The 19,752-nt window shown below is 33.3% G+C and overlaps 1 protein-coding gene across 2 annotated transcripts in view; it reads right to left on the reverse strand.

The window, feature by feature from the left end:
* The window catches only part of LOC145325981 (protein sel-1 homolog 1-like), a 25,607-nt gene continuing 5,855 nt past the window's right edge, over positions 1 to 19,752 (reverse strand). The window contains exons 10-24 of one of the 2 annotated variants that reach the window (XM_080169035.1): positions 19,396 to 19,488; positions 19,055 to 19,159; positions 17,778 to 17,851; positions 17,387 to 17,558; positions 16,742 to 16,836; positions 16,416 to 16,516; positions 15,654 to 15,746; positions 11,377 to 11,482; positions 10,938 to 11,075; positions 10,606 to 10,657; positions 9,838 to 9,947; positions 1,843 to 1,970; positions 1,481 to 1,578; positions 564 to 692; positions 1 to 142 (exon numbers count right to left, since the gene is read on the reverse strand). In XM_080169035.1, the coding sequence (XP_080025161.1) occupies positions 111 to 142; positions 564 to 692; positions 1,481 to 1,578; positions 1,843 to 1,970; positions 9,838 to 9,947; positions 10,606 to 10,657; positions 10,938 to 11,075; positions 11,377 to 11,482; positions 15,654 to 15,746; positions 16,416 to 16,516; positions 16,742 to 16,836; positions 17,387 to 17,558; positions 17,778 to 17,851; positions 19,055 to 19,159; positions 19,396 to 19,488 (1,526 nt within the window). In that variant the 3' untranslated portion in view covers positions 1 to 110. Of the gene's footprint in view, positions 143 to 554; positions 693 to 1,480; positions 1,579 to 1,842; positions 1,971 to 9,837; positions 9,948 to 10,605; positions 10,658 to 10,937; positions 11,076 to 11,376; positions 11,483 to 15,653; positions 15,747 to 16,415; positions 16,517 to 16,741; positions 16,837 to 17,386; positions 17,559 to 17,777; positions 17,852 to 19,054; positions 19,160 to 19,395; positions 19,489 to 19,752 lie in introns of both variants that reach the window. The other variant, XM_080169034.1, reaches the window with a different exon arrangement.

A 19,752-nucleotide genomic window follows, 5' to 3' on the forward strand; every position in this document is an offset into this window, starting at 1 on the left:
CACAATCAATTTTAGTTATTCCAAAATCATATGGACAATAACTGGAGACCTAAGGCAGGTTTTATAATCTGTTACCATTTTATGAGGACAACAACAAGTGTGATTTAGTTTCAGTCTTCTTTCTTTTCAGATGCTGTCTTCTCTATTTTTGAATGCTTTTTGTGGTAATTTTATCGTTTTAGAATAACATTTTTAAAATATATTGAAAGCTTGCAAATATAATGCAACCGCACGTTCCAACGGCGCGGAAAGAATAGAGTATTAAGGTTTTTTTGTCTGTAGTTTAAAATTTCCATAACTACTTAACCGATTAAGTTTCCATTGCAGGGACTTCACAAGTTCACATAGGTTCCATGATGGTTTTTGCCGATTTTATTTTTAAGTCTTAGAATGGTTTTAAGCTATTTTCAGTCCTTCCCTATCACTTCGAACTTAAGAGTCCCTAGATTTTAGGGGCGCAATTATAAATTATTAGCTTAGGTTACAAAACCCAGGATAATTCAATATTTACCCTCCTTCTGAATGATAAAAATATCACCAAAAAAGCATCATTCCTGAAGTACTAGATGGTTGTGTGGATGGTGAAGAATTTGAGGTTCCTGCAACAGCTTCTAATGATGCTGTTGAGCTGCCTGCTACAGGCTGTGAAGATGAGGTACCTATTGCTGCTGATCCTGATGGCAATGAAGTACCTACAAATAATATTAATTTTTTTCTGGCTTTATATTAGTCGTCTGTTACTCTTGTTCTTTTTAAACTGTACCGTTTTGACTATCTTTTTAACATGGCATTAGTACCTATATATAAATAGGGAAATGATTCTCAGTCAATTGAAAAAATCATTTTAGTAGATAGAGCTGTTTAATAAGTAAATTAGACTTTTACAGTCATAATCTAAACTGTCTGTATATTTGTGGCATTCAAGTCTAAAAATTGTAAGTAACTACCTACCTATCTATTTGTAAAAAGCAGTGTTTCAGAGCCGGAGCCGTGGAGCCGCCATATTTTGCTGGAGCCGGAGCCGTAATTTTCGTTAAAAACGGCTCCGGACTAGATAAATTAAGAGATTTTTTTACAAATTATAATTTGGTAACTCTATTTTGTCATGTGCAAATGCCCTTTTTAAGTTTTTCAAGTCCATTTTTATCAAAAATTGAACTTTTAAACCTTCAAAAGTTAAAAAAAATAATATTTTTTTATGGGGAAAAAAATATGTCGAGTTTTTCTTGATTTTAGGTCGGATCCGGAGCTGTATTTCCAGATACGGCAGCCGCACCAAAATCAAACGGCTCCAAAACGCTGGTAAAAAGGATGGGCCAAAAAACCCAATCACTTAACTTTTTTCTATATAAACTTAACAGTTTAAAAGTTAAAAAAATGTATTTATTTGAGCATGAAATGGAATAATTTTCGATACTTAATAATGATTAAAACTGTGGAGTTTGTATTGAAAAATATGTGTGTTTTTTGCATCTTATACCTGAAGAAGACTGTACTGAACTACTACTAGTTAATAATGATGATGCTACTGGTGTACTTGATAAACTTGAACTAGGTGATGTTGCACTGCTAACAGTTCTGCATTATCAACACATTAACGATTTTGTAAACAGTTAGGTAAGCGAATGGAATAGTTAGTATTGGAAATACAATTCTATCTTTTTAGATATTTTATTCATTTATTTCTTAATATCTAAAATCTAGGTAAAACAATATATTTTCAAAAAAAAATTTAAGAGCTCTCTGAGGCCTGAATACTTTGACTCTTCATAGATCCAGTCTATTACGAGATAACTTTAATAATAATTTTATTGGAGTAATAATAATAAAATCGCTAAGTTCCTAGAAACAGCTGTTGCTGGTTGTCTCACAGCAGCTGTAGCTGATGGCTGTTGCCCAGCTGTTCCATTTGGAGCAACAGCTGGTCTGGCTGCTCTAGGGGCAGCTGTTTGTTGCTGACGATTATTGCGCTGAAAATTAGAGAAAAATTTAAAATACATTAAATATAACAATGCTTGCGAAACCTTAATAAAAGCGAACCACAGTAAATTGATCTAGATTAGATTAGATTTATTATTCTTGGGTGTACATACATAGAAAAAAAAAACAATAATAAATGAATTAAATGAATATTATATACATTTATATATAATATACAGTCAAACTTTATTGATATGGTTAATTTATAAAAAAAATTTTCTTCCAAAATGGCAGTTTCCTAAAAAGTAGGAAGTATGCAGTAAAGTAATGTGTATTCCCACATTGTTTTCATACAGGCCATATAAGTAAGACGAAAAAATAGAAAAAAAAGATAATAAGTAATAGAAAAAAATCATATTGGAGAGGAAAGAATGATAATAGGAAGGATTGATTAGAGCATACAAGTCTCACACCATTATTGCAATAATAGAAATGGGGGGGGGGGGGGGGGGGGCGAAAGTGACACTTTTTGAAACCAAAACTAAAAGTCAACAAAGGAACTCAACTAAAAAAAAGAGTTACAGGTCTGAGATTTTGCATGGCAGTTGCTTTATAGGGGTACAATATGGAACTGTGAAGAAACGGCGGCGCAACCGCCGAAAACCGCCGTTACCCGCCGAAATTTTTTTTGCCTTTTCTCGGCGGTTTTCGGCGGTTGCGCCGCCGTTTCTTCACAGTTCCATATTGTACCCCTATAAAGCAACTGCTATGCAAAATCTCAGACCTGTAACTCTTTTTCTTGTTGAGTTCCTTTGACTTTTAGTTTTGGTTTCAAAAAGTGTCACTTTCGCCCCTCCCCCCCCTTCGAAACAATTTTCAACAAATAAATTTGATTAATTTATCAGATTTCAAACAATACCTATTGAAAAGAAATATAAATTTATCTACATTCTCGACATAATTGGTTGTTACACACTAGAGTTAAGCTTGATAACAAAGATTCTTTTAGATTTTTAACAAATTTTTTTCTTGGTTGATTGTGGGTTAATAAATCATTTTTGATATTATTATATTTACAAAATATAAAAATACCTAAGATTTTGTTTATATATCAAAATATCATTGAGATTTAATAAAACTTGTCCTAAATATTATCTCCCAACTGTCCTTAGTTGACAAGAGCATTGTCTGCCTGTTTAATTTTACAGCTTGATACACTTCTTGATTAAAAGTAACAGGATGTTCGTTTGACTATCTGTCTGTAGCTGAAGATCTCGCAAATTGTAAAGCATCTTATAGATCCCCTTTAGCCGCAAATTATGTATAAATGCAAAAGTAAAAAATATTATATTTTATATAAAATGTAAAGAATATCAATTTATATCAATTTGCACCAAATTCTAAAATATTGTAAAGCGTGGGTTGTATTTAAAACTGAAATTTGTAAGTAAAATATTAATTAATGTAGGTGGAGTTAAGTGGAACACATAAAATTTATTTTAACTGTTAATATTGAGTTCTAATATAGACATGATATAAATCATAATTTCGTCTAGATATTTGTTTTTATTGCCTGAAATATAAATGAAATGAGAAATATTTAACCTATACCTACTGAAATAGCTCAAAGCTTCATCAATACTATAGAACCCTAATATTTTACAGTTCTTCTAAGTGTAAACACTTAGGATCATACATGCATTAGTTGGGTTCTTGGAACCCAACTGGAACCCAACTTTTTTCCTCCTTATGAAGGGAGGAAAAAAGGGGCCAACTCCAAAAAAAGGAGGGGCCACCCCCCTGAAAAGGAGGGGCCACCCCTCTAAAAAGGAGGGGCCACCTCCCTAAAATGAGGGGCCAACCTCTTAAAGAGGAGCAATCTCTTTAATTTTAGTTCTTTATCCTATGATTCTTTATAAACAATCAAAATTATGTGATAAATTTTATGGTGATACTACCCTAAAAAAAGAGGGGCAAACCTCTTATTTTAGTTCTTTTTCCTATGATTCTTTATAAAACAATAACATTATGTTCTCTTTTATTGTGTTACCTTTCTAAAAAGGAGGGGCCATCCCCTAAAAGTAAGAGGTCATCACTATAAAGGAGGGACCAACCTCTAAAAAAGAGGAGCAACCTCTTTAATTTTAATTCTTTATACTATGAATAATTCTTTATTTACTTTTCAGTTCCTCAGTACCTTTAGGTGTCTCCTCTCCTTCTTATGGGCATACATCTCTAGCATTTAATCAATTAGAGCAAAAAAATTTTGGGCGCTTCGCGCACACATCTAATACTATAAATCATTTTTGGCGCCAACAGAACTTATTTCAAATTCTATAAACTAATATTTTGCAACATTGACAAAACTAGGGTTTACAATCCGGAATCCGTCTAATTTTTGGACAATTTTTTAATCCAGAATCTAAATCCGCAATCCGTTAAAGTCCCCTGGTTGGTAATGAATTTCCGACCTAAAGTGAGTCAGAGTCAATTTTCGCTTCCTTCACCCTTTTATTTAACAACCTTTGTTTTTAGGTCCTTTTTCACTTAAAAATTTCAAACGGCTGTAATTTTTCTTATTTTTGAAGCTAGAAAAATTTTTTCACAGAAAATGTTTATATATTTATGTAAATTTTATATTAGAAATATCAAAACATAAATTTCAGCGGCCGCAGCTGTACTTGGCAGCTGCCAGCCGCCGCAGTCAACGGTCGGCGGAAAAACAGCGGCGGATCTTTATGAAATTTTAATACTTTATGTAGACATGTAAGAAAAGCTTAAGTTTAAAAGGGGGGAGGCGGATGTGCCACTTTTTGAAACCAAAAGTAAAACGTGCATGAACTCAGCCCATAAAAGAGTTATACCTCTAAAATTCGGCACAGCAGTTGCTTTTGTGATGAACAATATGGAACTGTAAAGAAACGGCGACGGAACCGCCGAATTTTTTTTGCCTTTTTTCGCCAAATTAGACGGTTCTCAATCATCTGAGATAAACTTTTTTCTCATAAAAATTTCCCTTATATTTTCACATGACATTTGTAATATTTCAAACATGTCAATATTAAAATAAAATTGCAAGTGTAAAATCTTACAAGTGTCAAGTGAAAATATAAGCGAAATTTTTATGAAAAAAAAAAGTTTATCTCAGATGATTGAAAATTGTCTATTATGGCGAGAAAAGGCAAAAAAAATTAGGCGGGAAACAGCGGTTTTCGGCGGGAGCGGCGGTTCCGCCGCCGTTTCTTCACAGTTCCATATTCTTCACCACAAAAGCAACTGCTGTGCAGAATTTTAGAGCTGTAACTCTTTTATGGGCTAAGATCATGCAGGTTTTACTTTCGTTTCAAAAAGTGGCACATCCGCCTCCCCCCAAAGTCAAAAAAAAAGTCTTTAAGTCAAAAATTGCGGTCACAGGAGCCTTTTAAAGATTTCTGGAGACCTGGAGGATCAGGACCTGCAGGATCATACCTGGAACCTGAAATTGACTTGAACACCTGTATTTCATATAAGGATGTACTACTAGAGGATAATTTAGTATTATAGTAAGATAAAATGCTTTGTTTAAGTCAAAAAAAAATTTGCTCTTTACCTGGATCACCCTGCCAGGTTTGATGGCATCCTGTGCCCGCCAGGATGGAGATATTCAAAAAATTCATACTCTCAGTTATGTGTTATACCCATACTTAAAAGTCACGCAGTTTGGGCTCTTTATCTTTCACACACAGAAAATGAGATAGAAAAAACCTGAGGGTAAAGAGTTAATTTATTTTTAAAAAGGCCCTTGAAAATATTGCTATAATCCATAATCCGGAATTGGACCCTAGACATAACATTGGAATTTTTAAACTTTTTGCAATGTAATTTGATGGTAAACTATTGATAGTACTACAGATGGTAATTTAATTTTTTAACTAACTACTTTGTGGGAAAAAAATAAGGGCACTTCATACAAAATTTAACAAAGTCATACATTTGAATACACGAGATCTAAAGTTTCTAACTTGAATATGAGTAATTTTTTTTCTCGTATTCATTCGAATCCGGTGGATAGGAACCGGTTCTCATCCATACGAAAAAACTATGTCTAGCACCGTATTATATCCAGCTTTCTCCGAATATAAAAATGTACAATTATAAGATTAAAACCAGTTTTTTTGGCCCGTGCCTTCGGCATCTCGGGGCTAAAAAAAACTAGTTTTAATCTTATAATTGTACTTTCTATATCCGCGGAAAGCCGTTTATAATACGATGCGAGAAATAACTATTATCTTATGATGTCCAGCGCTGTAGGATTTAAGAGACTTAATAAATACCATCTTTCTAGAAAGAACAGTTGTATCTAAATTTGCACCTTGAGTAATATTTTTAAAATGTTTTTTAAAAGCGAAGCTTTTCTATTATTATGGAAGGGTGGTCCGTAAGTAACGGTGAGCTCTTTAGGTTAATTTAAGCATGTTAAAATTTTCCTTTATATTTAAAACTTTGCATGATGATTCTTATAACAATTTATACAGCGTAGAAATCGTTACCAGAAAGTCAATACGTCTATCTAAAATATTCAGATTTTTTACCTTTTTAAAAGCGAAGCTTTTCTATAATTAGGGTCAGTCCGTCCGTCCGTAACGGATAGCTCTTTTGTTAATTTAGGCAAGTTAGAATTGTCTTATCGATTTCAAATGTTGCATGGTGATTCCTTTAGTAGTTTAGTACGATTTAGAAAGCGCAGCAACTATATGATCATTACCAAAATTTCCGTACGTCCATTTTAAACATATTGATTTTTTTTTACTTTTTTAACAACTGTGTATGTGTTCTAATCATCTGATTGATTTGATTTTTGGTATATTGATTCCTGGGATAACAAAGTATAATGTTATAAGCGTAGCAACTCTATAATCAAGTCCTAAATATGAAAGTATGTCCTTAACATTATCCTGTATAAAGCAGTTTTTCAACAAATTTACTTACAATTTTGCTTCGACTCTTATATATTTATAATTATATTCTGATTATTCAGTTCTGACACTATATAAGTGTTAATGTCCGTTTGTCCTAGCGTTTCAGTGCTTCGCTTTTATGGATGTTATCATCCTTGTTAACAACATTTTTTGTATAATATAATTATTCAAATAGACATGTTAGAATTTTCATATTGATTTCAAACTTTGCATGATAATTCCTATAATAATTGGGGACAATTTTGAAAGCATAGGAACTATTAATCATAATACATTTTTTTGTATGATGATAAGATTAGGTATCCTATTCATATAATTTTTTTAACAATGATTCTTAGGATAACAAGGTAAATTAATATAAGCCAGGCAACTCTATAATCAAATCCTTTTACTGTATCCTATAATAACACAATTTTGCAACAAAGGGGGGGGGGGGGAGGGGTAAAATGTGGTGACTCGTGCCACGACATACCGCCAATTTATTTTGGATGCTACTTCCTTAGTTTTAAAGATAATTGGGTAAAATCTTTTGGGCTGGGTCACTAATTACCCCAAGTTTTGGTATCTTAAAAAAAAACGGCGGCGGGACCGCCGTTCACCGCCATTTTCCGCCGCCGCCAAAAAAAAAATTGTATTGCATTTCTCGCCGAATTAGGCAATTTGGATCATTTGAGACCATGTTATTTTTTTCAAAAAATTTTCCCCTTATAACCAACCCTGCGGGGGGACTTGTCACTTTTTTCAAATTTTCGTTTATCAAGGTATATCTTACATTCAGTGCCTCTCCTAAGCTTTTAAAGATATTGAAACGAAATCTTTTTAGGTAGGTCAGTAAAAAATATTTGAATAAAAATGGCGGCGGTACCGCCACTCCCGCCGTCCACCGCCATTTTCCGCCGCCAAAAATTTTTTTTTGCATTTCTCGCCGAATTAGGCAATTTGGAATCATTTGAGACCATGTTATTTTTTTCAAAAAATTTTCCCCTTATAACCAACCTTGGGGGGACTTAGTCATTTTTTTCAAATTCTCGTTTATCAAGATGTATCTTAAATTCAGTGCTGTGCCGCCATTTTTTATTCAAACATTTTTTACTGATCTACCTCAAAAGATTTTGTTTCAATATCTTTTAAAGCACAGGAGAAGCACTGAAGTCCCCCCGCAGGGTTGGTTATAAGGGGAAAATTTTTTGAAAAAAATAACATGGTCTCAAATGATTTCAAATTGCCTAATTTAACCCCCCAAAAACTAAAAATATGAGTTCTTATAATAGTTTTAAAGATATCAGGCTGATTTTTATGCTGAATCTTTTTTACACAACTGAACTTAATAACTATTACAGATTTTGATTTGGCACTTTCCTTCTAGGGGCCAGTGGTTGTTGTATTATAGGGTGTCCCAACAAAAATATCAAAACGCGTTTTTTGAACTTTTGACAGAGGCACAAAACGAATTTTGCCCATTTCTTGCCTCCTGGATATTGAATATCATCCATTTTAGAATACATATGAAGTAAATTTGGTGTGGGCGATTCATATTTGGACACCTGAGAAATTTTTGAAACACCCTGTAAATGTGATTTTTGCGTCTGTAGAGCTAAAAATTGGTCCAAATTAATCATTTTTAAAAGGGAAAAGAAGGTTGCGGGTAAAATCCATAAATTTTGTGTGTTTTAAGTTAAAAACATTAGTAGAACGATAAAAATTTATGTTAAATTTTTTAAAAAAATTGTCTGTAGTTCTTTTCAATAAGAAATACACATATTTAGTGAATATTATCGTTCTACTACTAATTTAAGCCTTAAAACACACACCTTTACAGATTTTACCCGCAACCTACTTTTCCCTTAGTCCATGAAGTATCTAAGTATGTTAGGCAATAGTATTTTCTGACCAGATAAAATTTTTTATATTTTTGGACACCCTGTATTTTGTATTTTCAAAAATGTAAATTTTTTTTTGGACATCAAAAGACTTCTACATTCCTGAAAAATAACAATAATAAAATGTAAGACAAAACACTGTGATGACTCATATTCTGATTAGGAACTTTAGATCTTTTGCATTCAAATGTACAGTATGACTATTATATTTTTAGAAGCGCCCTAAATTCTAAACCCACTTAAGAGTACTATCAATTAATACTTTCCATGAAATTACATTGCAAATAGTATAAAAATCAGGATGTTATATTATTTTGCATAATATTAGTTTACAGGATTTGAATCTAAGTTAAATTGGCACTCAGCTGCCCAAAAAGGTTTTCTTTTGATATTATGATGTGTGAAGTACCCCAAAAATTGTTGTCAGTGGGTTTATGGCAAAAAGCAGCCAAAAATTGTGTCAAGCCAATAATATGCGCAAAGGGGAAAAATTTGTGAGCCTTGAATTGGCGCGAAGCGCCAAAAAATGTTTATTAGTGTTTTTTTGGCGCGTAGCGCGAAAAATTTTTTTACAACACCTAAGTGTAGACCTATAAGAGGATATATGCCTATAAGGAGGAGAGGGGCCACCTAGTGGAACTGAGGAGCTGAAAAGTACTGCATGTATGCTAGGATAGGTAATGAACTCAGCTGTAGACAGTTTAAAATAGCAGACAATAACTTATATCATAACATATCATAAATATATATTAATATTAATTTTTAATTCAGAATTTTTTATATTTTTTTGTGGTAAGTGATAGGTACAAAATATAATTTTTAAAACACTTCTGTCGCGTAATTTCTATATTCATAGTCCCCATTTATTTTCTTCTTCTTGTAATTTATGCTTTCATGATATTTGTTGATATCAAATTATCAATGATAGATTTTTGGGAACTTTGCTCATATTGATTGGAATATTGAATATTTCAGCCTTCTATCCTAAATAGCAGCCCAGAAATTCATATTTATCTCATAGCGTTACGGACTGACGGACAGACAAAGTGAATTATTCAAATCTTGTATGGATATTTTACCTGGTTAGGAGGTGCTCTTCTGAATACAATGAGGTATCCAATAAGGAACATTAACAAGGACATCAAATAGATATCTCCATAAAGCTCTAAAGTTTCCCAGGTATCTATTCCTGAAAAATATTATTTTCTTTTAAACAGCGAAGTTTTTCTATAATAAAAGTCGGTCCGTCTGTCAGTAACGGATAGTTCTTTCATTAATTTAAACATGTTACAATCGTTCTATCGATTTTAAACTAGAAAGCGTAGCAACTCTATAATCGTCACTAGTCCGCACATTTATTTAAAACATGCTGATTTATTACTTTTTTGATAACAACTAGATAGGCATCTCTATAATCAAATCCTAAAAATGAAAGTTTGTCCTTTAAATTCATCCTGAATTTACGCAACTTTGTAGGTAACATATTTATGTTTTGTTTAGATTTTCAAGTTAATGTTCTGCTTATTAAGTTGTTACACTCTACAACAGTTATTGTTTGTCCTTCCGTCTGACTTTAAAGTTTTGCTTTTATGGATCTTATCATCCTTGTTTTCTTCTCGAATTGAAGCCTTTAATGTGGTGGACGATTTCTCTTTTACAAAATTTGTAAGTGTTGAAAGAATTTATAAATTCGTAAAATCACATTAACCTAAAAAAACAAGGATATTTTTTCATTTTCGATAACATTAATTTTTAACTATTGAACCCATGCATATTAATTGCGATGTTTTGTTTTAAACTTAATTTTATGGTTTAAAAAGTTGTTTATCCAATAAATATTAACTTACCAATAATTAGCTTGAATTCTTCAATATTCTTCCAAGCAAAGACCAATGCCAACTGAAAATTGAGGTTCTGGTGAGTTTATGGTGGATACCTATCTGTATGTCTGTCTGTTCAACGGTCGTATCGATATTTTTGGCATGCCTTAAAGTGAATTTGTCTAACTTCCAGTAAACGTCTTTTTTATTGTCTGTCTTAGTTGTGTATACATAATATAGTCTGCACATAATCTTTCTATCTCCTTTAGTAAGAGCTGGTGAACAAAGACATTAAACCATTTGCAACCTGATAGTAATCATGCTTCTATCTATCCTCCAGAAAATATCTATCTATCTACCTTAGTCAGAGCTAGATAAACAGGAACTTTAGCATCTGCACTAGTATCAGCGGCTTGGTCATAGAATCTCTTGGCAAGATGAATGTCTTGTTTCATACCCAATCCAAGCTCATGCATATACCCAAGATTAAACATTGCCTGAAAAATATCTTGATATATACGAATATAGTATTGTATTTATAAAGAAAAAGTAGTGTCTACACTACACTCTACATATCCAAACTGTAATATTTATTTATCGCATCGCATTATAGACAGCTTTCAGCGGATATTAAAATGAAAATTTTAATAATTATAATTAGTTTTGTTATCCACAAGGTAACAGGCTAACAAAACTGGCTATAATATGATGCTATACATGATTTTTCAATATGACTGATAACCTGTTCTAATTCAGCGGATATTAATCGGTTTCGAAGCAAAATGAAAAATTACTTACTTGTGGATTATTTTGTTGTTCACTGGCAATTCTGTAATGTGATGCTGCAGTTTCATAATCTACAGGAGTACCCAGTCCATAGTAGTAATAATCTCCTAGTCTCACTCTAAATAACAAAAGTTAAGTAATATTTCATAATCTTATACTACAAGGGTATCTATTATTTACTAAGTATATTTGCGATAACTTTTATTTAATGAAATCTTCCAATTTTTAACATGTACAAAACGGCCTGCTTACTTGCTTCAAGATCCATGTCAGATCTATATAGGAAATAAATGTCTATAAACGAGCTCAAGTTTTCCAAGGAATATATGACTAAAACTCATAGTGCTCCAATAATCCATAATAAACTCTCATTGCCCAGAACGATAAGACTCATTATTTTCAGTTCAGTTCAGGCGCGTCTCTCTTTTGGACTGTGGAGTCCAGAGAATACGGCCACCCTGCTCCTCCATGAATTCCTTTTTTTGGCAAGTGCTTCAGCTTCTCCCCATGTTAATTCCAAATTAAAGAGGTCCTTTTCAGTGCTCCGACGCCAGGTCATTTTTGGTTGTCCCCGTTTACGTTTACCAGTGGTGGGGTTCCATTGTAAGCACTTTTTTGGAAACCTATTTTGTTCCATTCTAAGCACATGTCCTAGCCACCTTAGTCTTTTAAATTTCACTTCTGCTTCAATACTATTGCACTTGGTCTTAGCATACAGCTCAATGTTTGATATTTTGTTTGGCCAGAATATTTTGCAAATTCTTCTTAGGCAGCTATTGTGAAATGCATTAAGTTGATTTGATTCAGTTTTCACAGTTCTCCAGCATTCAGCTCCATAAAGAAGAACTGATTTCACATTACTGTTGTAAAGTCTGATTTTTGTTTTCAGAGCAAGTTTCTTTGAATTCCAAACGTTGTGTAGACTGTTGAAAGCAACCCTAGCCTTATCAATCCTGGTTTTAACATCAGCTTTTGAGCCATTTTCACTGCTGATAACACTCCCCAAATAGGTGAATTTGTTGCTTTGTTTCAATTGTTCACCATTTATTGTTATAGTTTGATCAGGGTTTGTAGGTATATTCATAATTTCAGTCTTCTTGACATTAACAAAGAGCCCGACTTGTCCTGCGTATTTGACTAGTCTATCTGTCTTAGCTTGTAGATGTTTAATTGTTTCTGAAATCAGTGCCAGGTCATCAGCAAAGTCCAGATCTTCTAGGTGTCCTAGTATGCCCAGCTGGAGACCACGTTTTTTGTCCTCTGTGGTTTTCTTCATCACCCAGTCAATGACCAATATAAATAGAATAGGTGATAAAATGCATCCCTGTCTAACTCCAGTGCTTATTTTAAAGAAATCAGATGTCTTATTGTTTCCAACTGAAACACAGGCTTGGAAGTTGTCATAAAATTTAGTTATCATAATTATCATCTTTTCAGGTATACCATAACTTCTTAGTATTTTCCAGAGTGTTTGTCTGTGTATGGAGTCAAAGGCCTTAGAGAAATCAACAAAATTTACATGGAGTGGCTTGTTAAATTCAACACATTGTTCAATAACTGTCCTAAGGGTGAAAATTTGGTCAACACAGCCTCTTCCAGCACGGAATCCAGCTTGTTCTTCTCTTAGTTTATTGTCAATTTTCTCATCAATTCTGTTTAAAATAACTTTACATAGGACCTTGCTTGGGATAGAAAGCAGCATAATTCCTCTCCAATTATCACAATTGTTCAAATCTCCCTTCTTAGGTAGTTTTATGATAATACCTTTAGACCAGTCAGTTGGTATCTTTTCTTGTCTCCAAATTTTATCAAAGAGATCAGTCAGAGTCCTAGCAGAAAGATCTATGTCTGCCTTAAGCATTTCGGCAGTTATCAAGTCAGGTCCAGGTGCTTTGTCATTCTTTAGACTATGTATAGCAGCTTTAACTTCTTGAATAGTTGGTGGTCTTGTGTCTATGTCTATTTCATGTCCTGGTTCTGGTTCAGCAGTAATTTCAGGTTCAGGTCTGTTCAACACATCTTCAAAATGCGATTTCCACCTTTCAGCAACTTCTTTTTCTGTAGTGAGTAATTTACCATCTTTAGCCTTGATAGTTTCACCACTCTTTTTGTTATATTTGCCACTTAATTGCTTGGTTATGTTGTATACTGTTTTCATGTTACCGAAGTCAGCTGCTCTCTGGGCCTTTTCAGCCATATTGTCAATGTAATCTCTCTTGTCTTTCCTTGTGCGCTTTTTGACTTCTTTGTCTTTAGCAGTATATTCAGCTCTTAAATTGCCCATGTCAGCCAAATGTTGAGCATTATGAATTTTGTTTTTAAGCTTCTTTCTCTCTTCTATTTTGTTCCATGTTTCTTCAGAGATCCAGTCCTTTTTCTCTGGTTTCTTGTGTCCTAGGATTTCCTTAGCAGTAGATTGAAAGTTTTCTTTAATTGAAGTCCATGTGATCTCAGTCTCGTCATTTAGGTCCTCTAAGACTTGAAATCTATTTCTGAGTTTTAAGACAAATTCATTATTTATCACTGGGTCCTTTAATCTTGAAGAATCATATTGTCTACCAATCTCACTCTTTTTATCATGGCCAGTACGCTTCAGCTTTAATTTAATCTTACTGACAACTAGTTCATGGTCACTGAATATGTCGGCTCCTCTATAGCTCCTACAGTCTTGCATTGACTTGACCCATTTTCTATTGATCATAATATGGTCAATCATGTTTCTTGTTTGTCCATCAGGTGTTGTCCAGGTATATTTGTGAATGTTTTTGTGTTGGAATAATGTACCTCCTACGACCATATCATTATTTAAACAGAATTCAAGTAAAAGTTCTCCATTTTCATTTCTTGTACCTATGCCAAAGTGTCCCATTGCATTTTCCACTCCAGTCCTGTCAGTTCCTACTTTAGCATTCATATCTCCAAGAACTAGACACATGTCATGTTTGGGTACTGAGTTTCTGATTGATTGCAGTTGATCATAAAACTCTTGTTTTACTTCTTCACTTTTGTCATTTGATGGGGCATAGCATTGGATAAGGGTCAACTTGCAGTGCCTTGATTGGAATCTAGCCTTAATTATTCTGTCTGATATAGGTTTCCAGTCTATTAGTGAATTGACATGTCGTTTTTGAATAATTATAGCAACCCCATACATATGTTGACTTTCATGACCAGAATAAAGTATTAGGTGGCCATCTTTGGTTGTGGTTTGTCCTTGTCCTGTCCATCTACATTCTGCAATTCCAAGTATTCCGATATTGTAACTTGTCATTTCTTTAACTACTTGGGCTGTTTTAGTTGACTCATACATTGTTCTAACATTCCAGGTTCCTATCTTACAGCTTTGCTTAGAACTTATTGGTCCTGTCATCAAGTTGATAGCTTCCTTTCGGATTTCACCATCATCTTTCATATTCTCAGTAAACTGAGCATCAGTTCCAACAGTTCTTGTTTCATGCACACCTCTGGCTGTGTTAAAGCCATAAGTGTTTGAGGTTTTGTGGGTGGTTTCTGTAACTGTTGGAATTTTTACAGGTAGGATAGTTAGTCCTACGCAAACCTTTCATATCCCTGGAAGGAAGGGTGACTGGTAAGGGGAGGGACGTCAATATCCCCCAGTACTTCAAGAAGTACCTCCTGCCCAAATTATTATTACTCATTACTCATTATTTTACTTTATTAAAAATAAATTCCTTTTTTTAATTTCATGTAGCTATTTACCTTATATTGATGTATTTAATTTCTAATCATAAAAGAGAAAATTTAAATTTATAATATAATAAATTTAAGAAAACTCTGTTTTAAAAGAATTCGATTGTGGCGACATTTTGTGTGGTCAAATATTAAACTAAAATTGTAATCAGCATCATTAACCCTTTAGTGATGGTAATGTAAAGAAAAAAATATAATTTAAAAAATCTTTTTAAAATCATTTAAATTATTAAATATTTACTTTCTTTTAGATAGTAATGCCGGGTGAGGAAAATAGATTTATTGAGAAATAGATATGCATATAGAAAACTAGCCAATAGGGAGATAATTATATCGAGCCAACTCTAGTAATACAATATCTAAAATCTAACCCTAAATAATATCTTTTTTATCCTTATATAAAAGTGGCAGTATGTTTGACTCTGTGTTTGTACCGCAAGATCTAATGAACCACAGGACCGTTATGTCTAACTACAGAAAAAGAATAAGCAATATGGGTAGGAAGAAGAAAAATAAGAAAGGGGGGAAGGGGTTCCTAAAAGTTTTTAGGGGTTATTCCATTGGAATATTTGACATACCTTGCATTGCTGTAGCCTTGAGCTGCAGCACGTGACCAGTAAACCAAAGCTCGTTTCCACATTTCTTCAGGGTCATAGATCTCACTATCTTTTCTACAAAAAAAAATATTTTTTAAAGCAAGAATGTTTTTCAATTTACGTTTAATAAACATAAATTGTTCTAAGACATGAAGATATATTTCGATATTAGCAAACATTTTCAATTCTTTGTCTTTTGAAGAAGTGAATCAAGGAAAAACAACGAATAAAAAAACTAGATGCAAGAAAAAAGGAAGCTAGATGCAGGATTTATATGGAGGAAAAAGGGTGTGTCTATGGAATAGGGAGAACTATTATCATTAGTGATGGCAAACCGTAAAATTTTTGGGCCGGATTCGAATTCCGGATTCTTATTTTTGGAGGATTCTGGATTCGGATTCCGGATTCTAGCATTCCGGATTTTAAAAGCTCTGAGCTCTTGGATTCAACAGCTCATCACGTGATCGTTGGCTGGACAATGAGTTACGAGCTGATCTCTCAACTTCGTGGTTTATGTGGGAAGAGATGGGGGGGGGGGGGATTGTGGTTGTGTGTGTGTGTGTTAGGGGGGGGGGGGGGTGATCAAGACGCTAATTTAAGCCTACCAATTAAAAATACGGAATCCGCTATTAAAAAACGAATTCCGGATCCGGATTCCAAAATTGGCCCAAAATTTGGGCGGATTCCGGATCCGGATTGCCAACCCTAATTATCATGTTTAAATGTTGAAGAAGTAAAGCTCACCTGTCAAGTATAAAAGCAGCATTACTCTGTGCAACTTCAAAGCCAAGTTCAGCAAGGAGAAGGTATTTTAACAAAGCTTCATCATACAGACCAAGCTTATACTAAAATATCAAACATTATATTTATGAATTTTTAAGCTCATTAAAAAAATTAACTAAAGTGCTTTCATTTAATCGTAAGGAAATAAATAATGATAAATACTTTCTTTGGGTAACTTTTAAAGATTTGGAGAGGTTATAATTTTTTTAATGGTATTTTCTCTTACATACTGACATCCAGTAAATAGGATAATCTATTAAAATAGTTGTAAATACAATGTAAAATTCCTGATGATGTGCTTCCATCAACAAGTTGCCCCATTTTCCTCGTTCTGCAACATTCTTGAAGAATTCTACAGCCGTCGGACAACTTCGCAGGACTCCTAAGATATTATTGCAATTTCACATCATGTGTACCTAAATTCCATGTACATTGTACAATTACATGCATGCATTGAACGCTCACAATTAGTTGCATTCTCAATAATTTAAGAGCTTGAGAAGGGATAACATAAATCGAATTTGCTTAGGCAACCTATAACTTGATAATTTTCTTCATAAAAAAATCAAGGTCAAATTTAACAGGATAGAAAACGGCTTTCTGGACAAATAGAAAAATATTTAGGATGTTGGTATTTAGAACAGTGTTGTGGAGCCAGAGCCGCTTCTGGAAGCGTGGCTCTGGCTCCGAGGGTAGCTTAAAAATTATCTGGAAAAAAAGATACCTTGATTAAACTTTATGTTTAAATTTTATAATTTGGAAACCCTTTTATAGACTTAGAAAATTGAGTTGTTCTTGATTTAAGGTAGGAGCCGGATCAGACTATAAAAAATTTTTGTCTTCATTTTAAACTTGCTATCCGACTATCAATGATTTCATTTGTCTATCTATCTGTCTAACTTGCTTCCCAACCAACAGCATATTATCTATACCTGTTCCAGTGGCGTGCATATCCGCCAGATTATAGAATGCCAGAACGTGTCCCGACTGGCTGGCAAGGTTGTAATATTTGCTTGCCATCTTGTAGTCTCTGGGTACCTCCCAACCATTGTAATACATGTTGCCGAGCCATAATTGACCATCTACCCAACTTTGCTCAGCAGCCTATAAAAACAAAGATGACGTCATCCATAAAAGCGACAATTAAAACAGGTAAAATTTACATGAGTCGCGCAATAGTGAAAAAAATTTTAGCCCAATACCTTGACTAGCCTCCGAGAATATCACATTTTAACCAGAGCGTTACGGACTAACGGACAGACAAAGTAAATAATAAAGTAGCTTTGCTCAAAAAATTAGGTTAAAATTGAATTATAAATCTACCTTACTAAAATATTCATAAGCCTTCTTTGTATCTTTCTCTACTCCCTTGCCGAACAGATACATTAGTCCAAGGCCTGAAAACAGAAAAATAAATGTGTTTTTAACAAACCGGAATCTAATAGATAGTATATTTCTTACTTTAAAATGGTTGGTGGGTTAGTAACCAAAATAAATAAAAAAATACACCAATAAGAATCTTCACACTACAAGAGAACCTTGCATTATATGAGGTTGGTAAAATCTTTCAGTACAGACAAAAAAAATGACATTTTATTACTTTCATTAAAGTATTGAGAAATACTAGAAAATCTGCCTTCCAAAGATTTTTGATTTGAAGACAATAGATATTCCATGAAAAATTACAAAAATTACTACCTAATGTTTATTCATAATATATAATTGAGATTCCCCATAAAAAAAAGAAGCTTTTATTCTTATCCGTTTTAAGTTGAGGCAAATTCTATTTTAAAATAAAAACAAATTTTTTTCCATTAAAATATTATTCTGATGAGATATACATAATAAATATATGAACAAGAATGAATAGGAACAAAGAAATTAATAAAAATATATTTTCAGCTACTCATTCTAAGAACTTATTTATTCCTATGTCTTCATCTAAATAAATATAAAAATAAAATAAGTACAGAATGGTTAATTTTAATAGATGAATACACTAAAGACAAAGATATCCATAAGTAGCAAAGCTATAGCATTATAATAGAGACCATTTTATTGTATTGTGAATGTAGATGTTAATTTACGTTTGTGATTAAATCTTTTAAGTAGCGCAATCAAGAAAGATATTTTTTTTAAATACCATTCATTAACGAGGAAAACTTTCACGAGTATAGGCAGTCCAGACAATATTAGTTATACAGTTGCTGCGCTACTCTTAATCATATAATCAAAAACATATCATATGAATAAGATTTAATTTACGTCAGCAGATTTCTAGAAAACTTTGTTAATGATAGATTTCTAATGTAGCTCTATTCATCAATACCTAACCTTTTTAATAATCTTCATCTCAGTAAAAAAACATTCCATGCTATTATTAAATATTAATTGATTATTACTTAAATCTTTTCATGGCGTTAATGATTATTGAGAGAGATATATGTATTCTGCTTCCTAATTTGTACTTCCAAATCAAGTTTTATATTTTCAAAAATTCCAGCCGTCTATCTTAATTAGAGGCAATTAAAATCAAAATTTCCCGATTGCATTAAAGACGGACTAACTAACAAAGTGAAAAGGAACGGAAAATTTTATACCTGATTGACCAACAGGGTTATTGAGCGCTGAAGCCTTCTTAAAATATTTGAGTGCCGTTTCATTACTTGCAGCAACCTCCTCGTTTCCTTCCAGATAGATTTTTCCTGGAAAAAAAGACAAGGATAAAGTTATCCTTAAAAAAGGACATATATCGAAAATACTAGAAGACTTTCATGGTTTTTCTAAGGGGGGGGGGGAGGGGGGCAAACTTTCCTCCTAATGGAGCGAGGGTCATTTTTTTTTTTTTTTTTTTTTTTTTTTTTGGGGGGGGGGAGGGGGTAAATTACCTTTTAAATGTCTTGACAATAAGATTATCTATCAACGAAAAAAAATTTTTTACCTAGAAAAGCCATTGCCACTGCATTGCCCGATTCAGCAGCCTGCAGGAAGTATTGAAGGGCCTGTCTGGGGTCCCGAGGGATTCCACGTCCTCCCTAATATTATCAATATAATAAATATGTATGGTTAAACAATTTAACAAGCTTTGTAAAATGGGGGGTGGGGTATTGAAAAATAGCCTGAACTTAACCCCCCCCCCCTCCCTTTCCATAAAGGCTAGGGATGAAGCTACTGGTAGGACAAAAATTTGCACATCCTTAGAAGATAACATTCAGAAATATAATTTTGGAATTTTAAATTTTTTTCAACAAAAAAAAGTTTTGCTATGGTTGTTCTTCATCATTAATGATATTAAATG

This window comes from Acartia tonsa, chromosome 8, assembly GCF_053477335.1.
Source record: "Acartia tonsa isolate MP-2025a chromosome 8, ASM5347733v1, whole genome shotgun sequence".
Taxonomy (NCBI): Eukaryota; Metazoa; Arthropoda; class Copepoda; order Calanoida; family Acartiidae; genus Acartia; species Acartia tonsa.